Here is a 25,088-nt window from a genome sequence, read left to right as displayed (position 1 = left end):
CTGTCCAAATCATTTGAACTTAAGTGATAGATGGAAAAGAAAATCCACAAAAATTAAGGCTATTTCTCTTAACGCCGTCCCCATTATTTGCTTCTTTTGTCCTTATGATGCTATTGTCAGTCTACATATTGAGACTTATTGATTGTAAGCGGTAAATATGATTCAAATATCGCATATATCATGTATATATTTACATAATTGATATGGAAATGAACGATAAAAACATGCCAAACTCTGCCACCTTCTTTAATATTCTGTTCCAAATGAGGATCGATTCTATAATGCTTGTCGTTATTTGCTGTCTGTCATATCTTTAAATCGTTTGTTGTTTGAGCATAAATCCGGATGTTAGTTTTCCCGTTGTTGAACACTTTGTAATGTCGAGGTCCTTGAAAGCTTACTATACGGTGTAGGTTTTGCAGATTGTTGAAGGCAGTATGGTGATAAATAGTTGATTTCGATCTGGAGGATAATTGTCTCATTAGCTGTTACATCTCCATAATCATATCTGAAGTAGGAAGTTAACTAGGAAATTCAGTCAATAAGAATATAGCTTTCATATGACATTGGTTAAACAAAATATCAGGATAAATAAGAATTATTGAGAAGATTTGACCTTCAGATTTCAAGCATTGCTGAGAAGGATAAATATTTCGCAAGTTTTTTAAATTTAACATTCATAGCAAGAAGAGAACAACATTACAAAATAATACCGAGACAGTAAAATGACAGTTCATCTGAAAAATTAAAAGATGCAAACACCAGCTTATTGTTTTTATTACATTTTACCTGTCTGGTCACTGCTTGTGTGCTATTTGAAATGAAGAAAAATATAGCACTAAAGAGTGTCCTCAGAGGTAGCGCATATTCAATTAATATAGATAATAGAAAAGTATTTCGTATGATGAATCATCATTAATAAAAGGTCAGTCATAGCTTTTGAATAATATGATGCTTTTGTAGCTTTGTTAATAACGGTCAATTCATGTTTTGATCTTAACCAAATGGCATAGTGCATATTACAATTTGAAACCTTTTATCAAAAATGATTTCACTTTTATCAAAATGTAGACCAGAAGAATTATGCATTCAAAATATATCATTCTTTCTTATAGGATTTATTGAGAGTTTAGTATTATTTACAAAATTGGTATCCCTTGTTTTCTAGTATTAACATTAACGAAACCAATTTTACTGCACCAAATGCACATTTCGTCAATGGGTGTCTTCTCAGCGATTTTCAAAGCTAAAATATTTGAAAACCCAAAACCTGATACAAACGTTGAAGAGCTGATGAAACCAAAAAGGACCTTAAGGGTTGCCAAACCCGGACAATGAGTTTGAGCTTTGCATAATGGAGATATATTCTTAAATTGTATTAGTACTGCCAAAATAAATATCATTCAAATCCAAGACACTTTTACCAAAATGCTATCAAACTAATTGTGAAATACATGATATACACCACATATTAAGAACCAGAGCATCACCTTCAAGAAAAACAAATTAATTAAAAGGAAAGAAAAGGAAAGATGTCTCCCGTTTGTCCTAGTATCAGCATGAAAATTAATATCTTATGAAACAGGAATCAATAACCTGTTAGATGTATCATGAAGCATTATTACTTATATTATGATTTATGATTGTATTCAAACATGAGCAAAGAACGGATGTCACGAACGGTGTGCGTTGTGTAACGTTCGATGATATTTTCTGTCCGTTCGTTGCGTGTTTTCGTTATTATAGTTGTTAGAGTGAGACTCGTATTACTCAGTCTCTACATGTAGATGTATGTATAATGTAAATTGACTTTTGTTTGTATTATGAAATTTCAATTTTTATCCCCGGTTTAGAGTGAGACTCGTATAACTCAGTCTCTAGATGTATGTTTTATGTAAAATTGACTTTTGTTTGTATATGAAATATCACTTTTTATCCCCGGTTTAGAGTGAGACTCGTATTACTCAGTTTCGCGACGTATGTATAATGTGAAATTGACTTGTGTTTGTATTATGAAATTTCAATTTATATCCCCGGTTTAGAGTGAGACTCGTACTACTCAGTCTCTAGATGTATGTGTAATGTAAAATTGACTTGTGTTTGTATTATGAAATTTAATTTTTATCCCCGGTTTAGAATGAGACTCGTACTACTCAGTCTCTAGAAGTATGTATAATGTAAAATTAACTCGTGTTATATTTTTTATTTTCTTTTGAGATACTGGATGTCGTTTAAATTTGACTTTCCTATGTTTTGGGCTTCATGTCATGCTCTTTTGTTGTGATTTATTTGAAGGAGATACGACATGAAAAGAAGGCAAAGTAAGATAAAAAATCAATTGAAGGTCGGTCCAACCGGAATGCACATATTTTTATAAGGAACATATCAACTTCCGGTTTTAAGTTTCATTCCCGGAGTAAGATGATAGCTTACTTTACGATGATTCCACACATTAATGGTTTTACAAGACAGTGGTGTATAGCGATCAACTATTGTTGATTTTATTGTACACCATCTATGTCTGTTTTTAAATCAGAAATTTATTGCATAGTACTGTAATCTAGTCTATTGTGCTTTCAGTTGATATGGATTTATAGTAAAAGAACAAAGGATATGGGGTACCCATTTATGACATAAAATCACTTCATGCACAGCCAAAAAAAAACAAAAACAAACACAAAAAGCAAAGGAACAGCACTTTTATTGCTGTTCTTTATGAGTATGTTCTTAAGTTCAAGACAAAACATGCATATTGTAATAAAAGCCAGGATTGTCAATCTTTAGGTATGCACATTCAATTTTAATTGTCTCATACAGTGAAATAGAATGAATAAATATCTTGAAATTAAGTGCTCCTTTTTGTCATCTTATTGGGTCATATAAGCGTTGACCGAAGTACATGTTGAATAAAGCCCGGAATCTTACGAAACTTACATGTAATGAAATTATTAAGAATTGTCTAATTGTCTCAGATAAGTAAACGCATCATAGATACCAGAATTTGATAATGGTTTAGTGAGTTTGTTTTATGAATTTATGTAACACTTGATTAATCGGGAAGTACTTACTTTGCCGGATTATGGGAGTTTGGAGTTTTATTTTTAGGTGCCTCTTCCTATCCTTCAAAATTTAAATGGAAAATATTACGTTTAGTAGGGTGGGTCTGGCAAAATACCCATGTAAACATAGCACTGCTCTGTATCATTAATTGCCTGCTTTCGTAGAAACGACATAAAAGTTGGCTTTCTTCCTTTCTAGAATAGTGGTAGTTACCTGAAATGCTGGACAGTACAAAAGATCACTTCAAACTACCAATCTGAGAAAACTTATACGTACATACAACATGAACAAAGACAAACAACAAAGAAAACTCTATTAACGGAAAAGTGGGTCACTTTCTATGTAAAAAAGATATCAAAAAGGACATTGCAAAAAAAAAAGAAAAAAAGACAAAAGACAAAAAGACAAAACCTAACACAGAAAAGCATCAATAACCTCACCAAAACCGGGGTTGATCTCAGGTGCCCAGGGAGGGTAAGCAACTCATGCTCCACATGTGCCACCACTGTGTTACTTATATAAGTACAAAACCGGAAAAAGTCTAATCAGGGAATAAGACATAATGAATAAAGTAAAAGTTTTATAGCTAAGAAATGAAGAAATATATTTGCTCGCTCCATTTCTATTTCACTATTTACATGTAACTAAAAAGATTCTCTAATAATTATTTTGTATTCAAAATTGGAAAAAGCAGATCTTCAATTTTCAACAAAAGCGTCATGAGCATCCAAAAATATATACTTACAAATTTGTAAATGAAGGGAGCGACTTATTTTACTGACTTGGAACATGATTTACAGAAAAAGAGGGACTGTTAAAGGAAAACACTGCCTGCATTTGTAGAAACTGTAAATCAAGGAATTATTGAAAGAATAATTTTTTTTTTATCTCAACATAATATGAAAATTCAGAACAATAAATTATTCAGTCATGTTGCTCAGTCTTTAGTTTTCTATGTTGTGTTTTGTGTACTATTGTTTGTCTGTTAGTCTTTGTCTTTTTTAAACATGGCGTTGTCATTTTATTTTCGACTTATGAGTTTGAATATCCCTCTGGTATCTTTCGCCTCTCTTTTTCAGTCTTTGGTAATTTTTCAGATTTAACCACTGAGGTAAATTCCGTACTAGTCAGACAAATCGGTTGCAGTCAATTCAGTACAGTTTAGTTCCTTTTCAGAAGATTAAGTATGTGCACAGGAATATAACGATCACTGAATAGTCTAAACATAGACTGAACGTACTGCAAGCAATTTTTCTTAACAGTACTGAAGTTACCACAGAGGATAAGTCTAAAAATTTACTGAAAGACTGACAATGACTCGACAATGTATTATTATGATCAAAGTGACCATTTCAGATCAAAATAAATTTATTAGTATTTTCAACCAACTTATAAAACGGCTGAACAGCATTCGAAGAAAAAAATATCCTGTGGTGGAGATTTTGATAAAAAAGAGATAAAGTGTATCTTTCTTTTTTTTCTTTTATATCTAACATGAAATAACTACAGGAATTATTAACACCAAAATTAGTCAGCCTTTATTTTACATCAAACTAAGAATCATCTGAAATCTAGTACTGAATTAAAAAGTCTTACCGTATATCGAAATATATTAAATTCAATTCATTTTGCTTTCGTGATTTATTTTCTCCACTACAGATTGTAAATTATATCATCAAGATCTAAGCAAAACCAAAAGATGTAAGGTGACTATATTTTTATTTTCGTATCTATAAGATATCTCATCTTAACATCGTACTTCTCGTGTACCATTGCCTTTCCAATAATCATTTTCTGCTTCATCTCTTAAATTTCCTCTTTTCTTCTTCTATGTTAATAGTTTGATAAACTTGAATACATAAGTAAGAGATTTTGCGTATACGTCAATGAGACTACAACCTAACAACGTACATCTAGCGAGAGTCAACAAAATAGAAGATATATACGAATCTAATCAGTTCCGCATAAAATATTTTATGGTTATATGTCTGTTATAATAATTGCATTCATTAGTGGCAAGTTATAAAGAATAGCGATATTTAAAGTCAATTCCTTTCATCTTTTTGGCATACAGAGCATCAAATTTCTCATTGACGGCAACGGTAAAATAGTTTTTCCAGTCTCCAACCTCACCTGTCAAAGAGTATTGATACACTTACTGCTTAAAACAATACAAATTGCATAAGAATAGGTATTACAGTAAAAAAGATAGTATAAACAAACATGAACAATAGAAGCATTTGTTGAAATTAGGTATGAAAATATAAAATATCGATACAGTCATGCAGTTGGGTTTGAAATATCATGTGTTTCAAACAAATTATGCAGTCATATCTCATGCGAACACGTTCAGTACTTGTAAAATTGATCATTTTTGAAATAAGTGAAGGAGAAGCACAAAAACCAATTATTCTAATAACTACTCTCTAGTAATTAAAGCGTTGTTTTATGTACAAACAACATGTTCACCTATAATAGTAATACGAATATGTTGACATATAGGTGTTGACTTTGATATAGAAAGTGTCATCTTTAGTATTCTTTATGTCCTGAAGTAAAACCAATGAAGTGGTAAACGTCGGATTAGCTGTGCTTGATGTATAAAAAAAATACTGTCAACTGTCAGGTCCGTCAAGCTGGGAAGGTAAATCCGAAACGTTGTGTAAGGGGAATGCCTTGTTCCCTAAATGTAAAATGATCCTTGCATTCACTCTCTGAGGTTTCGTAGGTGATCTGTTGCAAGGCAGAAATTCAACTCTGTCCAACATGCTTTTTTTCAAAGTGGCAGTCCTAATTTTATTCATGTAGGCCAATTTTAAAGAACCTTTATTTAAGATTTTTGTTATTTTTTTTTATTTTACTAGTATTTTTTATTATTCAATACTTGCAACTTTTGTCGTACTTCGCGATTGAAAATCGTCCTATTCATGCATGAAATATTGGCCACTAGACGTTAATCAAACTAACAATCAATCGTGATTGAAACAAATGTGAAGTTGAATATAGGACATTATTAGGCGATATATAAGATATACATACATGAATTAACATAAAATTAGATTTATACCTTTTCTGTATGTGAAGTTTGTAAATTTCTTAGCTGCTTCTTTATTATTGATTGCAAACGTATCAATCTTTGAAAGCGCTGCTTGTTTCAAGTTTTGGAAACTACATTTTTCTGCTATATCTTTAAACAGGTCACTGTTTTCTCCAACTTCTAGAAATTTTGCAAGTTTTGTTATTTCCCTCACTGGATCCTGTGGAAAAGAACAGATAGGTGTCATGTATTACCGACAGCTGACAATTTAAATGTGTTGACAGGTTAAAAAACATTGAAAAAGAAGAAAAAAAATAAAATTCACTACTTATTCTTAGAAAACTTAGTGTTATATCTGTAAATGTATGCGTTATATTCTACTTCATGTTCATTTAATGTATTTGAACTTGCAACACTTGTTTTGTTTATTAGCTCCTTGATGTCAAATGAAATCATATCTGAAGTATCGTTAAGCTGAAATCGTTAATTCAAAGGAATCTTCAACAACAGTTAAGATCAATGTTTTGTTGCATTGGTGTTTTTCATCTCAAAGAGTATACATATATTTTTGAAGATAGCAAATGAATAACGAATTCTCAAAGTGATGTTTAACAATTCAGACTAAATTTAACGAGATATCTATGGTTCACTACTAATTCTTAGAAAACTTAGTGTTATATCTGTAAATGTATGTGTTATGTCTACTTCGTGTTCGTTTATTGTATTTAAACTTGCAACACTTGTTTTGCTTATTAGCCTAGATGTTAAATGAAATCATATCTGAATTATCGTTAAGCTAACATCGTTAAATCAAGGGAATCTACAGCAACAGTTAAGGCCATTGTTGCATTGCTGTTTTGTCATCTCTAAGAGTATACATATATTTTTGAAGAGAGTATAGTAATAACGAATTCTCAAAATAATGTTTAGAAAATTCAGACTAAATATAAAGTGATATCTATGATTCGTGAAATGAAAAATAAAAAAAAAAAATATCGTGATATCCATTTCCAAGTATTCTTTTATGTTCAATGTTGAACTTTAGAAAGAAATAAGTAAATAAAGGTGAAATAAGATACGTCTTTAAGGTCTTCATATGCCAAGCAGTAAATGTTGCCATGTCCTTCCTTCAAGAACTCAAACCACTGTATTGTATAGTAAAACCAGTTCAATAACGAAGATTCAACTTCTAAAATTTGGTAAATAACAAACAGAAGCTATTACACGTAAAACAATAATATACGTTAAAATTTTAAAATGAAAAACAAGTAAATATCCTTAGGTAAAAATTGAAATAAGGAAGAAGACTAAATCATTAACCATGAAATTATAAATATTTAGTTGCATTTGTACACATTTGGAGTTATAGATTTTTTCATGTTTCAATTCCAACTTTGCCTCACTGTTTTGTGTTAATAATGGACATTTGTTTTGTCAGATACAATGACAAATATTTCGTGTACAATGTATCCCAATTGAGTCTTTTTCAGTGTTATGCTTCTAAAATATTTCATCAAACTGATCATCAAAAACTCCATTCTTGATGTTTTCATTTGACACAGCTATTGTACGGATATTTTGTAGAATATAGTTTTCTTTTGTTCTTTGTATTGTAATATGAAGAGCAATCTATATTAAAATTCTAAAATCTAAATATTGTGTAACATTGTATGACATGACTTGAAAACTGGACCAATCAAGGTAAATTGAAAAATAAGAAAAAAAAAAATATCAGATAAAACGGTATGACACAAACCATTAGATATTATATTCTATCAACTTACCTAATTCCATATATTTGCAGATAAATTCATCCCATTTAATCTCAGAATCTATGAGCTTATGACCCTGTAGATACGGAAGATACGACACTAAAACATCTTTTGGATTCCTTTGAAGGAACAGAATCTTGCACTTTCTGTCAAATACATGCATTGGTAATCCTTGAGGTGTAAAATGAGTATTATAAATACGGGGTTTTGGCGTAGATCTTAACACCTCTGCGGGAATTAATTCCAACATGGTTGAATTTTTCTCTTTTCCGTGATAATCCGCTTTTCCGCTTCCTAGCATGGAAGTTATTTCCCATAACCAATGTGTTCCTGTTAACATTGAATATAAATGTAACCCATTTAAGAATGTCAATTACCGATGAAAACAAATGTATGTGTTGTTTGTTCATGTTGATACTGGACATTATTCATACAATTAGGTTAGTCAAGCATATTAATGATTTGGTATTTTGTCACTATAAGCAATTGCAATGTTTGCTAAAGTTGAATCAAATTGTTTAATCCTGAAGGTTTTGTACACTGTTATAAATGAAAAAAAATCAGGTATTATATCAAACATGAGAAACCATTGTTAATGTCGTGTAGTATTTGAGTTATATTCAGAAACTAAATGGCATACTCGCTTAAAGGGCTGGAAGTTGAGCAAACATTTTTTGAATAACAGAGAGAGAATGAGTCAGAATACTGCTTTATTCATCAATAAGAATGTTTCCTTGGTTACAAGTATGTAAAATTGACCTGAACCTATAGGTCTGATATGAACGACTGAATATTAAAATACAAATGAATATCAAATTGCTAATCGGGGAAATAAGATACTAGACATTGTTATTTCCAAATATTGAATATCGATTTAAAAAATCAAACGATTAGATTACCAATATTTAGAAAAAAGATATAATTTTCAAATATCAAGCCTCCTGATTTTCAAACTTTGAATATAGATAATAAAAAAATAAACATCCTGTCATCAATTTGCTTGAGAAAACTGTTATGACGAACAATCTGTTAAATACAAAAAAAAAACCACGTTTTTATATTAGTCAATAATGGCAAAGGTAGTTTACTGATATTAATATTTCATCAGCCGTATTCAAATCTCATCAACCGATTAAAAAACAACAAAAAAAAAAAAAAAACGAAAAAAAAAAAATAACGATATACCTGGTGGTGTGTGATTTATTATTAACAGTCAAGTTTCCCAAACAAATGAAAACCGAAGACGAAGCAATGCTAAACGAATTTATGATACAATAAGTTCACCGAATCAAATGTATAATATTTGAAATGCTTTTATGTTAACTAATTCATAAATGCTATGCGACAATTAGAGACATGCATCATTACTGAATCTTAGTAAAATTTAAGAAAAAATATTAACTTTTGAGACAACTATACATATATGTAGCTAGTTTGTTTGGAGGTTTGTGTATATGACAAAATTTTACGAACAATTGTGGGTTAGGGCTAAAAAAAATTATCTATATATCAGCATGGTGATGCATCTTGCCTCAACGTCAATCTTGTACTATTAAATGTTGATACGAGTCTTATTGACAAGAGTTGTGTCCTTGAAAATTGTGTTTTTTTAATCAGAATATCTTAATTTTTTCACAGCATATTGAATTATTCTACTAATTTGGTCTCTTGTAGAAAGTTGTCTCATTGACAATCGTACTACATCTTCTTATGTAATATTGTGAAGTATACTTATGATATTAAGGAAAACATGACTTTTTTAATTATCTGTGCTATGTGTTTTGGCAGGATATTGTTCTTATACAGTTTTGACTTGTACATAAGTAAAATATGTGGTTCATAGTGTAACCACAATCTCAACATTTTAGGGTCTTGTTATTTCGTTTTGTTATTTTATGTTCAAAATTTCTTTTCAATCGAATTTAAAGAGTGTCATTTAGGAGAAAAAAATGTAAAACATCCCGAAACACGAAAGAGTTGAAACGTATAATGGTATAGTTGCAACGAAAACGAAGGTAAAACATATTCTTTTTCTGTAACAAAAACCCAACAGTTGTGTGAGGAGTAATTCTTTTTATGGAACCAATATTCATACGTTTGTGGTTGCTTTTTTTTCGACTAGACACAAAAAACCACAACGGACGAAAAGTTTACACAACCAAAGGTCAAACCCAAGTTCGTATTTCCTGTACTTTATTCTTTAAACACTCAGAACAATCACGTGTTTATCATGTGTATCTATAATGGCCTTTTATTGAAGAAGAGAAATTAGACAGAAGGCTCCAACTACCTGTATATGCTTTAATTGAAATAAAAAATAAACTAACTTTATTTTATGATTGTTCATCTAGTGTTTATTACAGCAACCAAAATAAATAGTGTTACCTCGAGGGAAAATCCACAAAAAATGTACAACATACATTTATTAAGCGCCAATAATTTAAATTAAACAGTTGCCATCGAACACATCGTATGTCGAAGTACAAAACAAGACGTGACACTGTTAGTTTAACGAATCCATCATACAAACTTGACAGGGTGTTTTCGTACAATTAATACATACATGACATAATGAGACTACTTTTACGTCTGAACATGTTAATGACCTTGTCCCATGTCAGGAATCGTGGTATTTTACCTTAAATATTTAGTGATTTTGTCCTTCAAACTGCTACGTTCGGAGCACTTTTTTGGGCATTTAAAATAAAAACAAAAAAAAATTCCATATACTGTAAGGAATGGGGAAGTGTAGAGAGTTACAAACGGTGCCTTTCCTTTCTTTGAAATGTTATTTTGAGCTTTGATTACTTTTCATCTTTATCGTGTTAGTTCTTGTTTTGTTGGTTACCTACCCATATCATTGATTGTTTAGTTTTTCTGAATAACAGATGTGCAACATATTTAAGACCAACTTTGTAAGCAAAGTAAACTGCACCAAAATCCAAATCAATCTTTTTAAATTGTTTACCGATAAATAAAAGAAGATGAATACAATGTCTTTTTTTGTATGCCGTTGTTCTATACCTGATTTTGCAAATGCACATATTATGACATCATCATCATCCATTTCCATATTTCTGATACTCGGTATGTGTTTTCTGTAATCTGGAACCACCCTGGCCATTTGAACCAAAGGCTGTAATGCGTCTCCGTTTTTTAAACATTGTATTGGTGTTCCACCCAAGTCAACAGTTACAATTTCATCATCACTGGAAATTGGATCTGCAAAAGATTTGAAATGGTTCTGTATTTTTTATGACTTTTATGTAGATTTCGAGTTGTAATAGTAATTCAGTATTTGAATTTTTTTTTCTATTGTTAAATGTTTGTTGTTGTTTTTACGTTACTGTTGAGCTACTTACCATATTTAACGTTCTTTTATTTAGTAGTCCTTGAGACATGTGTGACAGAAATTGTAAACTGATTTAACATATTGTGAGTATTTGTGAACAGGAAGTTGGTAACAGTTCGGAATGTGCGTGTGCTGACACGTTACAATTTTCAACTGTGAAGCTGCAGACCAAATATAAAGTCATTCTGTTTATTCAACATAATTTTTGAAATTTTTCTCTTCAGTGAACTCTACTGGGTAAAATGCATCAACGAGGACTCAGACCTGCTTTTGTCGAGTTGTACATGTGTAAAACTGTAGTCGCAAGGAGAACGGACATTAACATAATAACAATACAAAATCGACGACAAGACAATCAAGCCAAAAAAGCACTGTTTATTACACAAAGGACGGACAACACGAATCTGATCAAAACTTTAGGTAAATCGCATTGATTCAGAAGGGTAAGCTGGTTCTGTTTCACTACTACCACTGATTGTGCTGCTTACGAATAGTCCAAATTCGGCGATAATTTTATTTTGGAAATTTTACGACCTAGGAAAAGTGTGTCTGATATTCAATTAAAAAAGGATCATGACAAGTCTTGCTTACCAAAGTCATATTTAAATTCAGGTTTCCATTCAGATGAAGTATTACAATTTAGCGTTCTGTCTCCCATTATAATATCCTAATATCTAAAAGAACAAGAAGAAACAGAATAAGTTTTATATAAATAAAAGTAAATAATTTAATGTCAGGATATGAGATAGACTTAACTGTATATGTTATATCCGTAATCTCAAATTCAACGGGATAGATGCGCTAAAAAAATCACCGAATGTTGAATTATTTAGTGAGAGAACATCATCTATATAGCGGAAAGTGAAGACACTGCTAACTTGTCTTTCTTCCTATGAAGTTCCTGTATGTAGTCAGTCTCATATTTCTTTTTTTTTAATACAACATATATAGTATAACAAAACAGACATCGAAATAGCAAGTTTATATGTATGTATTGGCAGTCGGCAGGGTTTAAGAACATTTGTTGTTCGACCTGTTAGTCAATTGCGTTTTGTTAAAATATACTTTTTCACTTTTGTGGTCTTTTGGAAAATGTTGTTTGTGCTGTATTTAGACCTCTCTAACAAGAAATTTGTTTTGCATGCACACGTATAAAAAGTGCGGTTTTTATCCAACGCAATCATAGGTTTGAACGTTGTTTTCAATTTAGACTTGTTTATGTATATATATATATATATATATATATAAATAAATAAAATTTAATACAGCTCATTAGTAAATGTATAGTGTTTGAAATTGAATTTAACACTTGGTTATTTTTTTTTTATAAAAGCTGACTTATTAAAAAGGACAAAAAAAACTAGAATAGATGAGTAAGATAAATACAAAAATATATCAAGTAAAATAAACAACCACTAACAGAAAAAATAAACAGAAAAAAAATTGGTTTGTCTGAAAAAAAAAAGCTTCTTGTCTGTTTTGTTTCTATTGATATTCCATCAAATTATCAGGTAAAGCATGCTAGTAAATGTGACAAGCTTGGTTAAACTCTTGAAAACATTTGTTTTTAAACGTTATTTTGTCTCCGAATAATAATAATGAAGCTTTATGTTTTTAAATCAATGCTGTTTAACGTTTTTCTTCTTTAATATTTCTTGTACATATTTTTATTGCTTAATCCAGAGAAACATATTGTTTTGAGGTCCACCTTTGTATATTCGTGATAAATTTCCAAATAAAAAGATTACTTGTGTAATAAATTTAAATGGTTGTACATAATAAGATTCCAAAAGTATATGTTCAATTGATTTCAACTCAGTCTCACACAAAGTACAATATAGCTTCTGAACTAACCCTATTTTGTTTAAAAACTTATTTGTTGCCAGAATCATTATTCCATACTGAAACCGTTGTAGCTAAGTGTTTTTGATATGACAAATAGTAATTGAAAAATCTTTTCCCAGTTTTGATTTTCTAAAACAAATGTTGCCTCCCGTCTTTTTACTCAAGTAGGAACATTGTTGTTTTTGTTAAGATTTCAATACATATCTTTAGGTCCCTTTTGCATTTTAGAACGGACTTCATAACTAATGGAATGAGAGAGATACTAATTTATAATCTCCCTTATCAAATTTGTTGGAAGTCTTACTTAGCATAGAAATTATGCTGTTATATTTCATGATGCCTTAATTTATCCGAAAGAAACAATTTAGAAAAATACCACTGTACCCAACAATACCATTTACATGTAGAATACTTTGCCAGTCTTTGAAAAAAAAACACTGGTTTGTTGTCAATTTGAAAAAGATTATTCATCCAAATTGGACAGGAAAGAAAATATTCCCAGTCTTGTAAATTCATGTCTTCCTCAATAACCGTTTGCCAAGTACTCGGTACATCTTTCCAAAATTTGTTCTTTATACTTTGCTGTTGTTGCCTTATATAACTAATTACACAGTTAAAAAGAATCAATCTTTATCAACACATGACAGAAATATATTACCTAACTTACAATCATTTAAAGAATACTTCTGATCCAAGAATATTTGAATTTATTTGAAAAAAAAAGATTTAAACTAATCAATTTTAGGCCTCCATTACAATAACCTTTTTGTAGTATATCTTTTTGTCACTCTTTTTACTCGCGAGTTCCAAATAAACTGATACATAAATTCATTTATCTGTTTACTAATATATTGAATTGGATAAGGTAGTGACAATATTGAAGAATTTAAAATTGGCAAACTAAGGGGCTTTACAACAGTAATTCGACCATTAACAGTTATGTTGCGTCTAAGCCATGGTTTAGTTAGACGTTTTATCATTACAAGGTTTTCATCATAATTTATTTTAACTGATTTCTCTAATAAATCAACATCAAAATTAGCACCCAGTAATTTAAAGGATGTCCATCCCAAAGTAAGATTTTGACTTGTACAAAGTGTCTCTGTACTTTGCTTATATTTCCAACCCAATGGACATATCTGTATTCACACCAGAAATTGTAACAAACAAATTTTGTTCTAACAAAGCATCATTTAAAGTTTCTTCACTATCATCTAAAAGTGTGCATTGTGTAATTGTTTTACAAAAACTAACTATAATCTTGTGATTTAAACATCTAACCGTTAAAACCTACGTTTCTCCTAGCTGTTATATTTATTTTGATTAGCTGACATTTCCATCAAACTATTCCCTAAAAAGAATTCAGAGTAAGAAAGTTCTCTTTCATTCGTGTAGGAAATGTAAAATTCTTAAAAAGCTCTATTTTGACCCAAACAGCGTAAGTGAAAAGCGATATTACGACCAACAGATGCAGCTATGCAGATATATGTGTGTAGCATGTTTATCAATATATCGTATAGGAAAGAACACAATACTATAATACAAAAAATGAACTTTAATCTATTATTTTTAAAAATCGAGAGAAGTAAAGAAAATTGTGTATCCTTTAGAACATGTGAGTTATCAATTACATCATGTATATGCATGTTTTTAATTCAGGAAGGCGAATACTGTGTCTAAAGAAAAACAAAATCACCAATTACATGATTTTAATTATAATCATTCAGAAATATTTTGTAATAAATTAAAACGACCAATTTGAAATATAGTACTAGCGCAACAACCTCCTTAACTATTAAACATTGAACAATCATGATATGACATTCATAACATATTCAAATATGATCACACAAGTACGAGACACGGATAATCAATTTCGTAGTTAAAAACAAATCTTATATTTTTTTTAATATCATTAAATGTATCATAATAGGTAAAATTTTACTTTATTTGATAGCATGTTGTTACATCTTCTTTTTTTTGAAAGATGAATAAAAACCAGGTAGAGCTTACAAATAATGCATTCATATTGTCAAATGTCACATAAATGTACGCTTCTTAAGGGTTAACATATAGTACACTAGGCTTTGCATACATAACTTATATGACCTTATGAATCACTGGATATATATAAATATCAATGCCTAACCGTTTTATTTAAAGGAATAATTAGTGTAGAGAACGTTTAATGTTATCACTGTGCAGCATCACCATCGGATATAGGTACTCCAGAAGCAAAGACACAATGATAGCAAAAAGTATATATTTTAATCCCTTTACAGTAAACAACTCTTCGCCATACGATGTATCCGCTTCATATACATGAATGTATCTTGGTAAACAAAATATTATTTCAAAATACAGTGTTGTTTAAACTTAAATATGATATTACTTTGTTGTACGAAAACATCGAACGAATAGGTGAAGGATAAATGTGTGTTATGCTTCGTTGAACAGATATGTACCCGTCTCCGATTTTATCGATTTCAATAGAGAGAAAGAAATTAAGGATCATAATCAGCCTTAAATAGTAGCTACACTATTAGGAATCAGTATCAGTAACCTTTACTTGTCAGCATTTAATGAAAATAAGAAGAATTTGACCGTACCTGTCTTCACATTTGTTTTTTCCACCGCTGCCGGGGTACCTTTGTCTGGTGGTTATGCTACACAGTGGTTATGTGTATCTAGTTAAATGTAAATACTTTATCGATGTGTTTTACCTTTTTAATTGTGTAGTTTTTTAAATGTAATTATATCCATAAGAAAAAAATATAACCCAACAACAAACCAATGAGTATTCTTCTTTTTAAACTTAAGAATTTCAGAGTTGACGTTACTTTACTTTGTCCTTGTTGTTCCTTAAAAACGAAGACTACACAGAGGGAGAGGAAGGAGAAGAAGAAAACGGGCTAGGAATTTCTATTGTTATAATCGAAAGACTATGTATGAATGTAGACTGCATGTATTTTTTAGCTCTCATTTTGCTTAAAAACATTTTCAGGAACTTTGGGTCCTCAATGATCTTATGTAATTTCCGCCTTTATTTTTTTGATTCGAGCTTCACTGGTGAGTCTTTTGTTGACGAAACACGCGTCTGGCGTACAAATTTCAATCCTGGTTTATATATAAGACAAATATCAATACTAACCCAAATGATTAACATGCTTAACATTAGCATGCATATGTGTTTATACACGTTATGAAAGGAAGGATTCTACGATGTAATGGAAGTGTTTTGATATTTTTTTATTATACGTGATATAATTTTGTTGTTTTATAGTTATAAAATGTCAAGTTTTTCTTGTGCATTATGAAATATGTGCAAGGAATGATGTTTAATACAAGCTTTATTGTGAAAAAGTGTAAGTGAAATACTTACATTTATCATAAATACATATTCTATTTAGTATACTTAAGCCGTTTTATAAAAGAATATGTCAATGTTTTGATTGTTTTTCACGTATTGATATAAATACAGATCAAAAACAAATATTCCAACAAAATGTAAAACACACACTAGAAAGTAAACGTTGTGATTGGCCTCTAACAACGTTCTTTCTTGCCAAAAGTAACTCATGAAGGGTGTCACTAGTGGAGAAGGGACAATTATAACGTTAACAAATGAATTTTGGTAGGGTTATTGTTGCTACGTTTTCAGTCTTTTAAAACTTATAAATATACTTTAGGCGGCAAAGGTTGATCCGGTCTTAACATACTCTGATATTTCTGATATATAATTATTACAATTTTAAGAAATATTTTTTCTAAGTATTTGTTTTGCAGGAATTCCATTCAGATATTTGACTTGATGATAGTACAATACTAACCCGACATTTGCAAATAATTCAGTAAGTGTTTTTCGCCGGTACATTTGAATAGTAAACGTTCAGCAAAAAAACTGAACTGATTCTGATTTACCACACGCAAAATGTCTGAAAAACGATGCATTACACGCGTAGGTCGTGTCTGAAAATCGACCGATAAATTAAACATTTTGCTGACTTATTTTGCTGATCAATATTGGTTCAGTATCTACTTTTATCTTATGTCCTATACATTTCTAGGAATATGATTGGTTAAAAGCAACCGTGCGGAGACCGTGTATATTCCAAATTAGGCTAGTAGGCGGGGTTTATTTCAATACACGGTTAGTAGTGGTGTTACGACCCTTTAATAAAACAACACGGTGTTGATGAACAATCTTAAAGGTTTCAACAGACGAAGAAATAGATGATGAACGATTGAAATAAATTCTTAAAACACATTTAAAGCTAACAAGTTGTTAATATATTGTTGGCATTTTTTTGTATAGACCAATGAGTAGGTTCTTAATACTAACGGTATTGAAGACTTGATCAATTTGATAAGCCACTAGTCTAAATACCACATTTTAAGATAGTCGGTAAGATAAATTCGTTACATAGTGTGCTAGTGACCTAATACGGTATATATGGGGTCAGTAAATTCCATATGGGAATTCGAGCTTTGCTTTCAACCCATATGGAATTTACCGACCCCATATATATCGTATTAGATCACTAGCACACTATGTAACTAATAAAACATGTCGGAGCAAATAAGAAATACCATATCATTATAAAATTTCATAATTTAATTGAAATATAGCATCAAAGTGAAGTTGCCTTTCTTAGACGCTTCTTGTCAAATCGGACATGGGAGATAACAACTTTTGTCCTAAACTCATTATTATAATAAGTTAGAATATAAAATAGAAATATGTATAAAAAGCTCTCATATTCCCATGTTGTTTACGTTTCTTCAGTTTCTAATTTGATTATGTATTTGAAATATAAATGTATTGTATTAATATTTTTATCTATGGGAAAGTCATGTTTTAAATGCTTAATCTCGTTGTCCAATACGCATAAAATGTGTTCATTATATGTTTTTGATTGATAATCCTATTCGTGAAATTCACCAGTAATGTAACAGAACAAACAGTTTGTGCTTAATAAATTTATTAATATTACCAAATAAGAATTGAGTATTTTCAATTTTGTAGCGTTTATTTGTCGAAAAATATGTATTCAATCCGTGTGCTAAATCATTTTATGCAGAAAGGTTTATAAATTAAAAATCAATAATTTTCAAAACAATAATATCATATAAATGCATAACAAAACTTAAAGTTTCTAATACTTCCTTTTGTTTTCAAAACTCGTTTAGGAGGAGGGATGGGTTCGAACCCCTTGACTACGGGTATTAATATACACACGAGTAGATATATCAAACTTAACTAAAGATTTTTTAAAGTCGGGCGTAATGCACAAGAAAGAATATTATATTTGCTACTATTTCATCAGTCTACGACATATCAAATAATGCATGTGTTGGTCAATAACGAATGTATGTACAGTTTATATACTAGGTAAACAAATTATAGACTGCATATTATACAAAATCACAGAAAAATATTTGTAAAAAAACACTGTAAAATCAGTTTGAAAATCTAACTGCGGGAGATAAGAGATCGAGTTTCTTACAAAAACTGATAACTATGACAATAAGTATTACATTCTTTAAATAGCATGTGTAATACAGCCTGAACAATACTTTGCGACTGATGGGTATCTCATATTACAACACTGACAATCTACACAGTTGAAAAATTATTCTTTGCATCATAGAAAATTACTGATCCCCAAATGATAGACATTGACTATCTGATAAAGAAAATAAATCCACTTAACGCATTAAAAACAAAATGAAATTTAAGACATTAAAAGAATTGAGACTTGCTTCTTGTTTTTTTTTCAGTCACAAGTGATTCTTTGAGAGCAAAATGTCCATAATATTTCATGCATGCGTAAGTATAGAGAAAATCTTAGAAGTGTACATATAAAATTTGAAGAATTATGAGTTGAAGTCAAATTAATTGTAAAAAAGAATGTTCTTTGTTTTTTTTTCACATTCCATTCTTTTTTATTAGCACATGTTAAAGGAGATAAACACATTTGGCAATTAACCTATAGTTATTGGGGGGAATCTGTACTCAGCACAAATTGATCAGAGACAATTTGTTCACCACGGTTCCAGTTAAATTCCAAGATATTTGTACATTTAATGCTTTTTTTTGTGCACATTTCTACATGCATTTGTCAGATATTTATATCTAAAAAAAAATTATCAAATAATTTTATACTTAGGACTAAGTTAAAGCAGGATAAAACTGGAAAATATTGACTCAAATCAGTTACATCAGTTCAAAACAAAGAACAAGGAAGGTCATGGTGTCTCTTGGAAGCCATCCCACCTCAGGATATCACGTACTGATGACTTCTGACCAGATAGAATACATTATCTTTATCAAATTGATATTTCAAGCTACTAACAATAACAGAATTAACCATGTAATGTGTAAAATGTATCATTAAAAATAAATTGGAACAAAAATAGTATTGTCATCGTAAGAGGGGAGGGTCATTTTTTGTCGTATTCGATTTCGGGTAGAGCATGGTATCATTTGCATCTGATACTAAAATAACTGGTTTGTTAAATTACAATTTTTTTTTGATCTCCGTCACATATTTTGATTTTATTTATTTTAATTTAAGATAGTGCTTTAAATAACTCGCAGTCATTTAAGATAAAGAGAACAATTGTTCTATAGCGAAGTATAATAATATACTACATTGGCATAGCACAAGATTGAAAAGAAATAAGATTTGAAGATGAACATGGTTTGCTTAAAATGACTCAAAGGGTTTTTACTTGAAATGTAAATACCGTGCATGAATCTAAATGACAGTTTGGCTACACACAATGTTTATAAGTGTTTATATAGTTTGCAAGTAAATTAATAATGATTATTCAATGAAAACATATGTTTGGAGATTAAATATTAATGCGACAGCAGACCAACAAATCAAAACAACACAATACAAAATATAGTTAAAAAGTCCTTAAAGATGTTTCAATAGATTTAGAAAGCCAAGATAGAGAAATTGCTCAAAAAAAAAAAAAAAAAAAAAAAAAAAAAAAACCCCGTACGTGTCAGGCAAGACGTATCAAAACACTGTTTATTAATTACAACTACATGTATGCAAAAATTTCATTTTCATCTCATTTATAAGTTTTCGACTATAGCTTCTTATTTGTCAGTGAAGGAAACGTGTTCCTCATCATCTAATTATTTTACAAGTTATACCTTCTCTATCATGTCTATATTCCTTGGGAATGTTTGTTTAACCTACTGGCTTTAAACAAACAAAAACGTTTAATCTTTTATTTCCTTTAAACCTTTCGTTAACTACACTTCAAATACTTTGACCGTATATGTATACAGCTTAATACATATATGCTTTGATTAATACAGTTTATTTTGACCTATTGCGATTAACGATATGAAAATATGAAGATGTGGTATGATAGCCAACTCTCCACCAGAGACCAAATGACATAGATGTTACAACTATAGGTCACAATACGGCCTTCAACAATGACCATAACTAATACAGCATAGTAAGCCACACTATGCCTCGAAATGACAAATATAAAAAAAATCAAACGAGAAAACTAACGGCCTTCATAAGCACCTTAAAATTAATTTCATCGTATCGGTTTCGAAGAAAAAAGAATTCATATTCCTTTCATATCAACATGTTTTTGACCTTCTATGCATGTAATGTTTGACACATTTACACCAATCCATATGTGATGTGTCTTGTCTTGTCTTGTCTTGCCTTGTATTTCAGATTAAGGACAGATAAACTGTCACAGTTTTGTAGTTCTATTACAACAATCCATACCCAGGTATTACTGACAGAGGAAAATGACTGTATAATCTGTGGTATGCAGTTGCTATAACATACTATTTTGTCAAAGAATAAGAGAGAAAGAATCAAAATTAAAATATATAGTAAAACTGACATTTCCGCTCAAATGATTTCAACTATGTAAATAAATCTACATAAACAAGGTTCAACAGTTTGTTTATAAAATCTAAATGATTAAGGTTTAGAAATTAATGTTCCGTAATTTCTCGACTGAAGATTTGCGTCTTAGCATTGCTTTGACGTGTAAATTTCGGTTATCTACATAACATATTATATAATACGTAATATCAAAAGAAGTTGTTAAACATACACAAAAAATCCATTCTAATTATAAAATCTAGGTAAGCTGGAAATTTTTATCGAGAATATATTTATTTTTTTCACGATCACAAGAACTGTTCATTTATAAAACCGCTTAACTGTAACTACTTGTGCCAAAAACAGTAATCAAATAACAGTAGTAATACATATCGTCCTTTGAATCTTATAATGATGTATTTCCAATTTGGCAATAGTGGTAAAAAGTTAAACTTAAATTTAAAAGCGCAATATCATAAATATTTGACTGAGACATAAACAAGTTATATAGGAATTGAATTTACGTACACGAAGAGTAACTCTTTGTTCGAGTTTTTTTTATAGACGAGCAACATAGATAAATAAAGCATCCCTTTTCTGGAGATGGAACACTTCGCTACAAACAATGTTATTTTCGAAATTTATCCCTATATTTCTATTCGACATAGACCATGTATTTTTTTAGCTGTATAATATCCCCAATTCTGGACTGCTGGATTTGTTAAGAATTGCTCATTGCATAGTACTACTCAGATAAGTTTGATAACAATTATTCTAGAGGAAAAAAATACCTAAAAATAGTGGAGATACAACACCATAAAAATATTTTTCTCTGAACTTACTGGCTAAAAATGTTTTGTCCATCAGTGTATAGACCTAATTTTGTCATGTGACCGTGCTGTCATTAAGTTAATAGTGTTTTCATGATTTACTCTATAAAAATGGAATTTATATTCAAATTATAAGGAATGACTGTAATATTTTTTTCTGTCTATTCGAAATAACCTCAAAAATGTGGTGCACACTTTTAAATAAACCACTACGCGGGTTATTCAGTGTGCACCACATTTTTGAGGTTATTTATTCATAGACAGTAAAAATATTACAGTCCTTCCTTAAATAAAAAAAAGACAAGAGACAAACATTTCGAAATATGTGTACATTTGTTTTGAAATAGTTATACCCAGGCTTACTTGTTTGTTACCAAGATTGAAAATAAAGTACCGGATGACGATTCCATGCTTTTACTTGCAGTTCTCAATCTTTAGTTTAGTCTTTTGTTGACTGTTGGTTATATGTTCGGGTTTTGATTGTTTAGTCACACTGTCTGTCTTTCGACTAAAGGTTTGATTCTTTTTTTTTGGATTTCATCTAAATCATTTCCAAATGAAAATCCGTCCTTCTCAAGTGCATGCTTTGTGGTATTGTATATTAAGAAAAACGTCGTTTCTGTACGCAATGCATTATAGCCGGACACTTGATATTTTATAGTTAACACTTGTTAAAGATCCCTATAACAGAACAAAGTCAGTGTCCCAATATCTCAAATTTAATTTGTTTGCGTGTTTACCTGTACACACCTAGATTAACATAATAAACATGTCTCAGTGAAACATGAATATCTAAATTGACCTTCTATTATACATTTAATTACAAACCAATTCAAAAGTACGCATTCCTAAAATAGTATACACATGAAACGGCAACAACCCGTATACAAATTAAATGTCATATCTTTGAACATGTTTAATATTCAGAATTTCCAAAAAATCACATACGCATTAACATTTTGTAATAATAAAAGATATCATACACTTGCATAGAGAATGATACAATCTTACTCTAAGATGAGTTACAGCATTAAATTCACTGCCATTGCATTAGGTTTGTAAAGTGAATATATGCATTTGTCAGTGGTTCACTGTCAGTTTTAAGTACAGTTTGCACATAGTGTACACTAACTTAAGTTTACTTTATCAATTGACCTGAAATTTACACAATTTTTGGATTCGATGAAAGTACGCTATGTTTATAGTTAAAATTTTGCGATTCGCCATTACAAAGTTATGGAAATTTAACTATCAAAATAAAGGCAAATTATCAGACTATAAGTCACTATATCTTCCCTGTTTGGAAATTATTACAAAACCCTTACATTTGTTTTGTCATTTGTAATTGTAGGCTTTTGATTATTAAACTATTCTGGTGTGCCAATTCTTCAAAAGATGGTTGACATATTTATTTCAAGGTTGACATTTCATAGTTTCAAGTTAAATTGCTCGTTTTGAAGTTCACATTTCTCAATACCAACTTGACATTGCTCAATTCTAAGTTGATATTTTTCAATTCCATGTTCATATTTCTCTGTTCCAAGTTGACAAGACTCATGCTGTCCTTTGTCAGATTTTGTTTGTGCTTTTGAAAAGTCGAATATATCTTACTCCGATGGGTTAAAGGGACAATTGAGCGAAAAATAGCATTTTAAAAATCTATAATCAACCAATTGACAACAAGAATTACAATTGTAGAAGCAAGCTCTGGTTTATGAGTTTAATACATGCTGACTGGATCTTAAATGATCCCCATTGCCAACAATGCATTCTGACTGATTGTAATTTTTTTTCAATTAATTTAAACAGGAAAACGCATTAAATATGAAAATAAGGAGATGTGGTATGATTGCCAATGAGACAACCCATAAAGTACACTAGCATCTAGAAAAACAAGCGTTCTGTATCTTCAGCCAGGTTTGATATATAAAGGCAACAGTAGTATACCGCTGTTCGAAATTCATAAATCGATTGAGAAAAAACAAATCCAAATATAATTGCCAATTATTCAAAAAAAATAAAAGAGTTATCACGGCCTCCAAGATTGTATACAATGTAAAATGCAAAAGAAAATATGCCAACATAAAGCAAAATAGACAATAAAGAAACGTTGTGAACAACAATATTCCCCCATTTCAGTAATATAAAACAGACACCAATTTGGAAGAGACCATTTAACATTAAAAGAATTGTAATATATATTTGTGTTTTTGTAACGCCTTCGACGTAAAAATGTCAATATGAATTAGCTAGGGGGTGTATATCAAGCTATAAAAAGACCGCAGGATGAGGGAATATGATTCAATTAAAAAAAAAAAGAATCACAACGGCCCGATTATTCTGATCATTCTGATTGCTGGCATGGTCATATTTAAACTAAGTTTAAGCATGGAGCGTATAATTAAAAAAATCAGTTTAATTATTTGAATATATCTCAGGCAGTGTGTACTTGATGATAGCACAATTTGTATTGCCTAAGTTTCAGGAGCAGAATATTTGTGGTGAAACAGTTGTCTGCTACAACTAGAGGGTGCTTAACGACCTTGACTACCCATGAGGGTCTCGCCCGGTCGGTACCCTGCTCGAATGGATAACGCTGAGTTATGTGCCATTTGTTTTTTATTAACTTTGGTCTCCCATGCCTAAATAAGGCTGTTTAAAACATTTACGGTATGGATATTACCAAACTGAATTGATTTTCAACTCAATAGTAAAGCATTAAACGATATGTACGCTGTATGTCAATGAGTCAGAAACTTAACGACAAAAACACCTAAAAGGCAACATGTAGTCTTAACTATGACAATGTATGAAGATATATCTAAACACTTATTAAATGTCTAAAAAACGTTAAAAAAAAACCAGAAATAATCAAAGAATTGCCATTCACTCTTCATTCTTGGACTAGCGGAATAGCAGAACATGCATAATTTCTCAGAGTGTGTTCCCATACTACAATGTTGCACTATAACCTTTGTTGTTTCTTTGCAGATACATGAGCACTGATCTTGATGTCGTGTCGTATGTCTCTGTGGACGTTTTTATATTGCAATTGTCTCCGATGCAAGCTGTATATATTATATGTTCATTTTAATTATGGTGCTTAGACTTTCTTATCCGTATGTTGTAATTAGTTTCTGACATGCCAGTGTAACATCATACAATGAATGCATGTTACGATTTGAAATTGAAAGTAGGTTTTTTCTTTTGTAAACATCAAATAAAAATCAAATCAAATCAATGATGGTAGTGTTTTAAAATGAACACGGTTGAATATTATATAACTGAAGGCTAGTGTTATGTTTTTATATTGAT

At 30.4% G+C, this 25,088-nt stretch overlaps 2 protein-coding genes across 9 annotated transcripts in view; one reads left to right on the top strand and one right to left on the bottom strand.

The window, feature by feature from the left end:
• Nucleotides 1-25,088, top strand: part of LOC127724405 (uncharacterized) — a 58,776-nt gene that overhangs the window by 20,281 nt on the left and 13,407 nt on the right. The window lies entirely within an intron of this gene.
• Nucleotides 4,763-25,088, bottom strand: part of LOC127724412 (sulfotransferase 1A1-like) — a 47,804-nt gene continuing 27,478 nt past the window's right edge. For 2 of the 5 annotated variants that reach the window (XM_052231366.1, XM_052231367.1), the window contains exons 2-7: nt 11,813-11,895; nt 10,894-11,091; nt 7,882-8,199; nt 7,177-7,286; nt 6,128-6,317; nt 4,763-5,193 (exon numbers count right to left, since the gene is read on the bottom strand). In XM_052231366.1, coding sequence (XP_052087326.1) covers nt 5,081-5,193; nt 6,128-6,317; nt 7,177-7,286; nt 7,882-8,199; nt 10,894-11,091; nt 11,813-11,879 — 996 coding nt within the window. In that variant the 5' untranslated portion in view covers nt 11,880-11,895 and the 3' untranslated portion in view covers nt 4,763-5,080. Of the gene's footprint in view, nt 5,194-6,127; nt 6,318-7,176; nt 7,287-7,881; nt 8,200-10,893; nt 11,092-11,812; nt 11,896-14,360; nt 14,384-15,675; nt 15,807-25,088 lie in introns of those variants that run through there. The other 3 variants (XM_052231364.1, XM_052231365.1, XM_052231368.1) reach the window with 3 other exon arrangements.

This window comes from Mytilus californianus, unplaced genomic scaffold, assembly GCF_021869535.1.
Source record: "Mytilus californianus isolate M0D057914Y unplaced genomic scaffold, xbMytCali1.0.p SCAF_14, whole genome shotgun sequence".
Classification (NCBI taxonomy): Eukaryota; Metazoa; Mollusca; class Bivalvia; order Mytilida; family Mytilidae; genus Mytilus; species Mytilus californianus.
The sequence above is the reverse complement of the archived record's forward strand: the minus strand, read 5'-3'. Positions and strand labels throughout refer to the sequence as shown.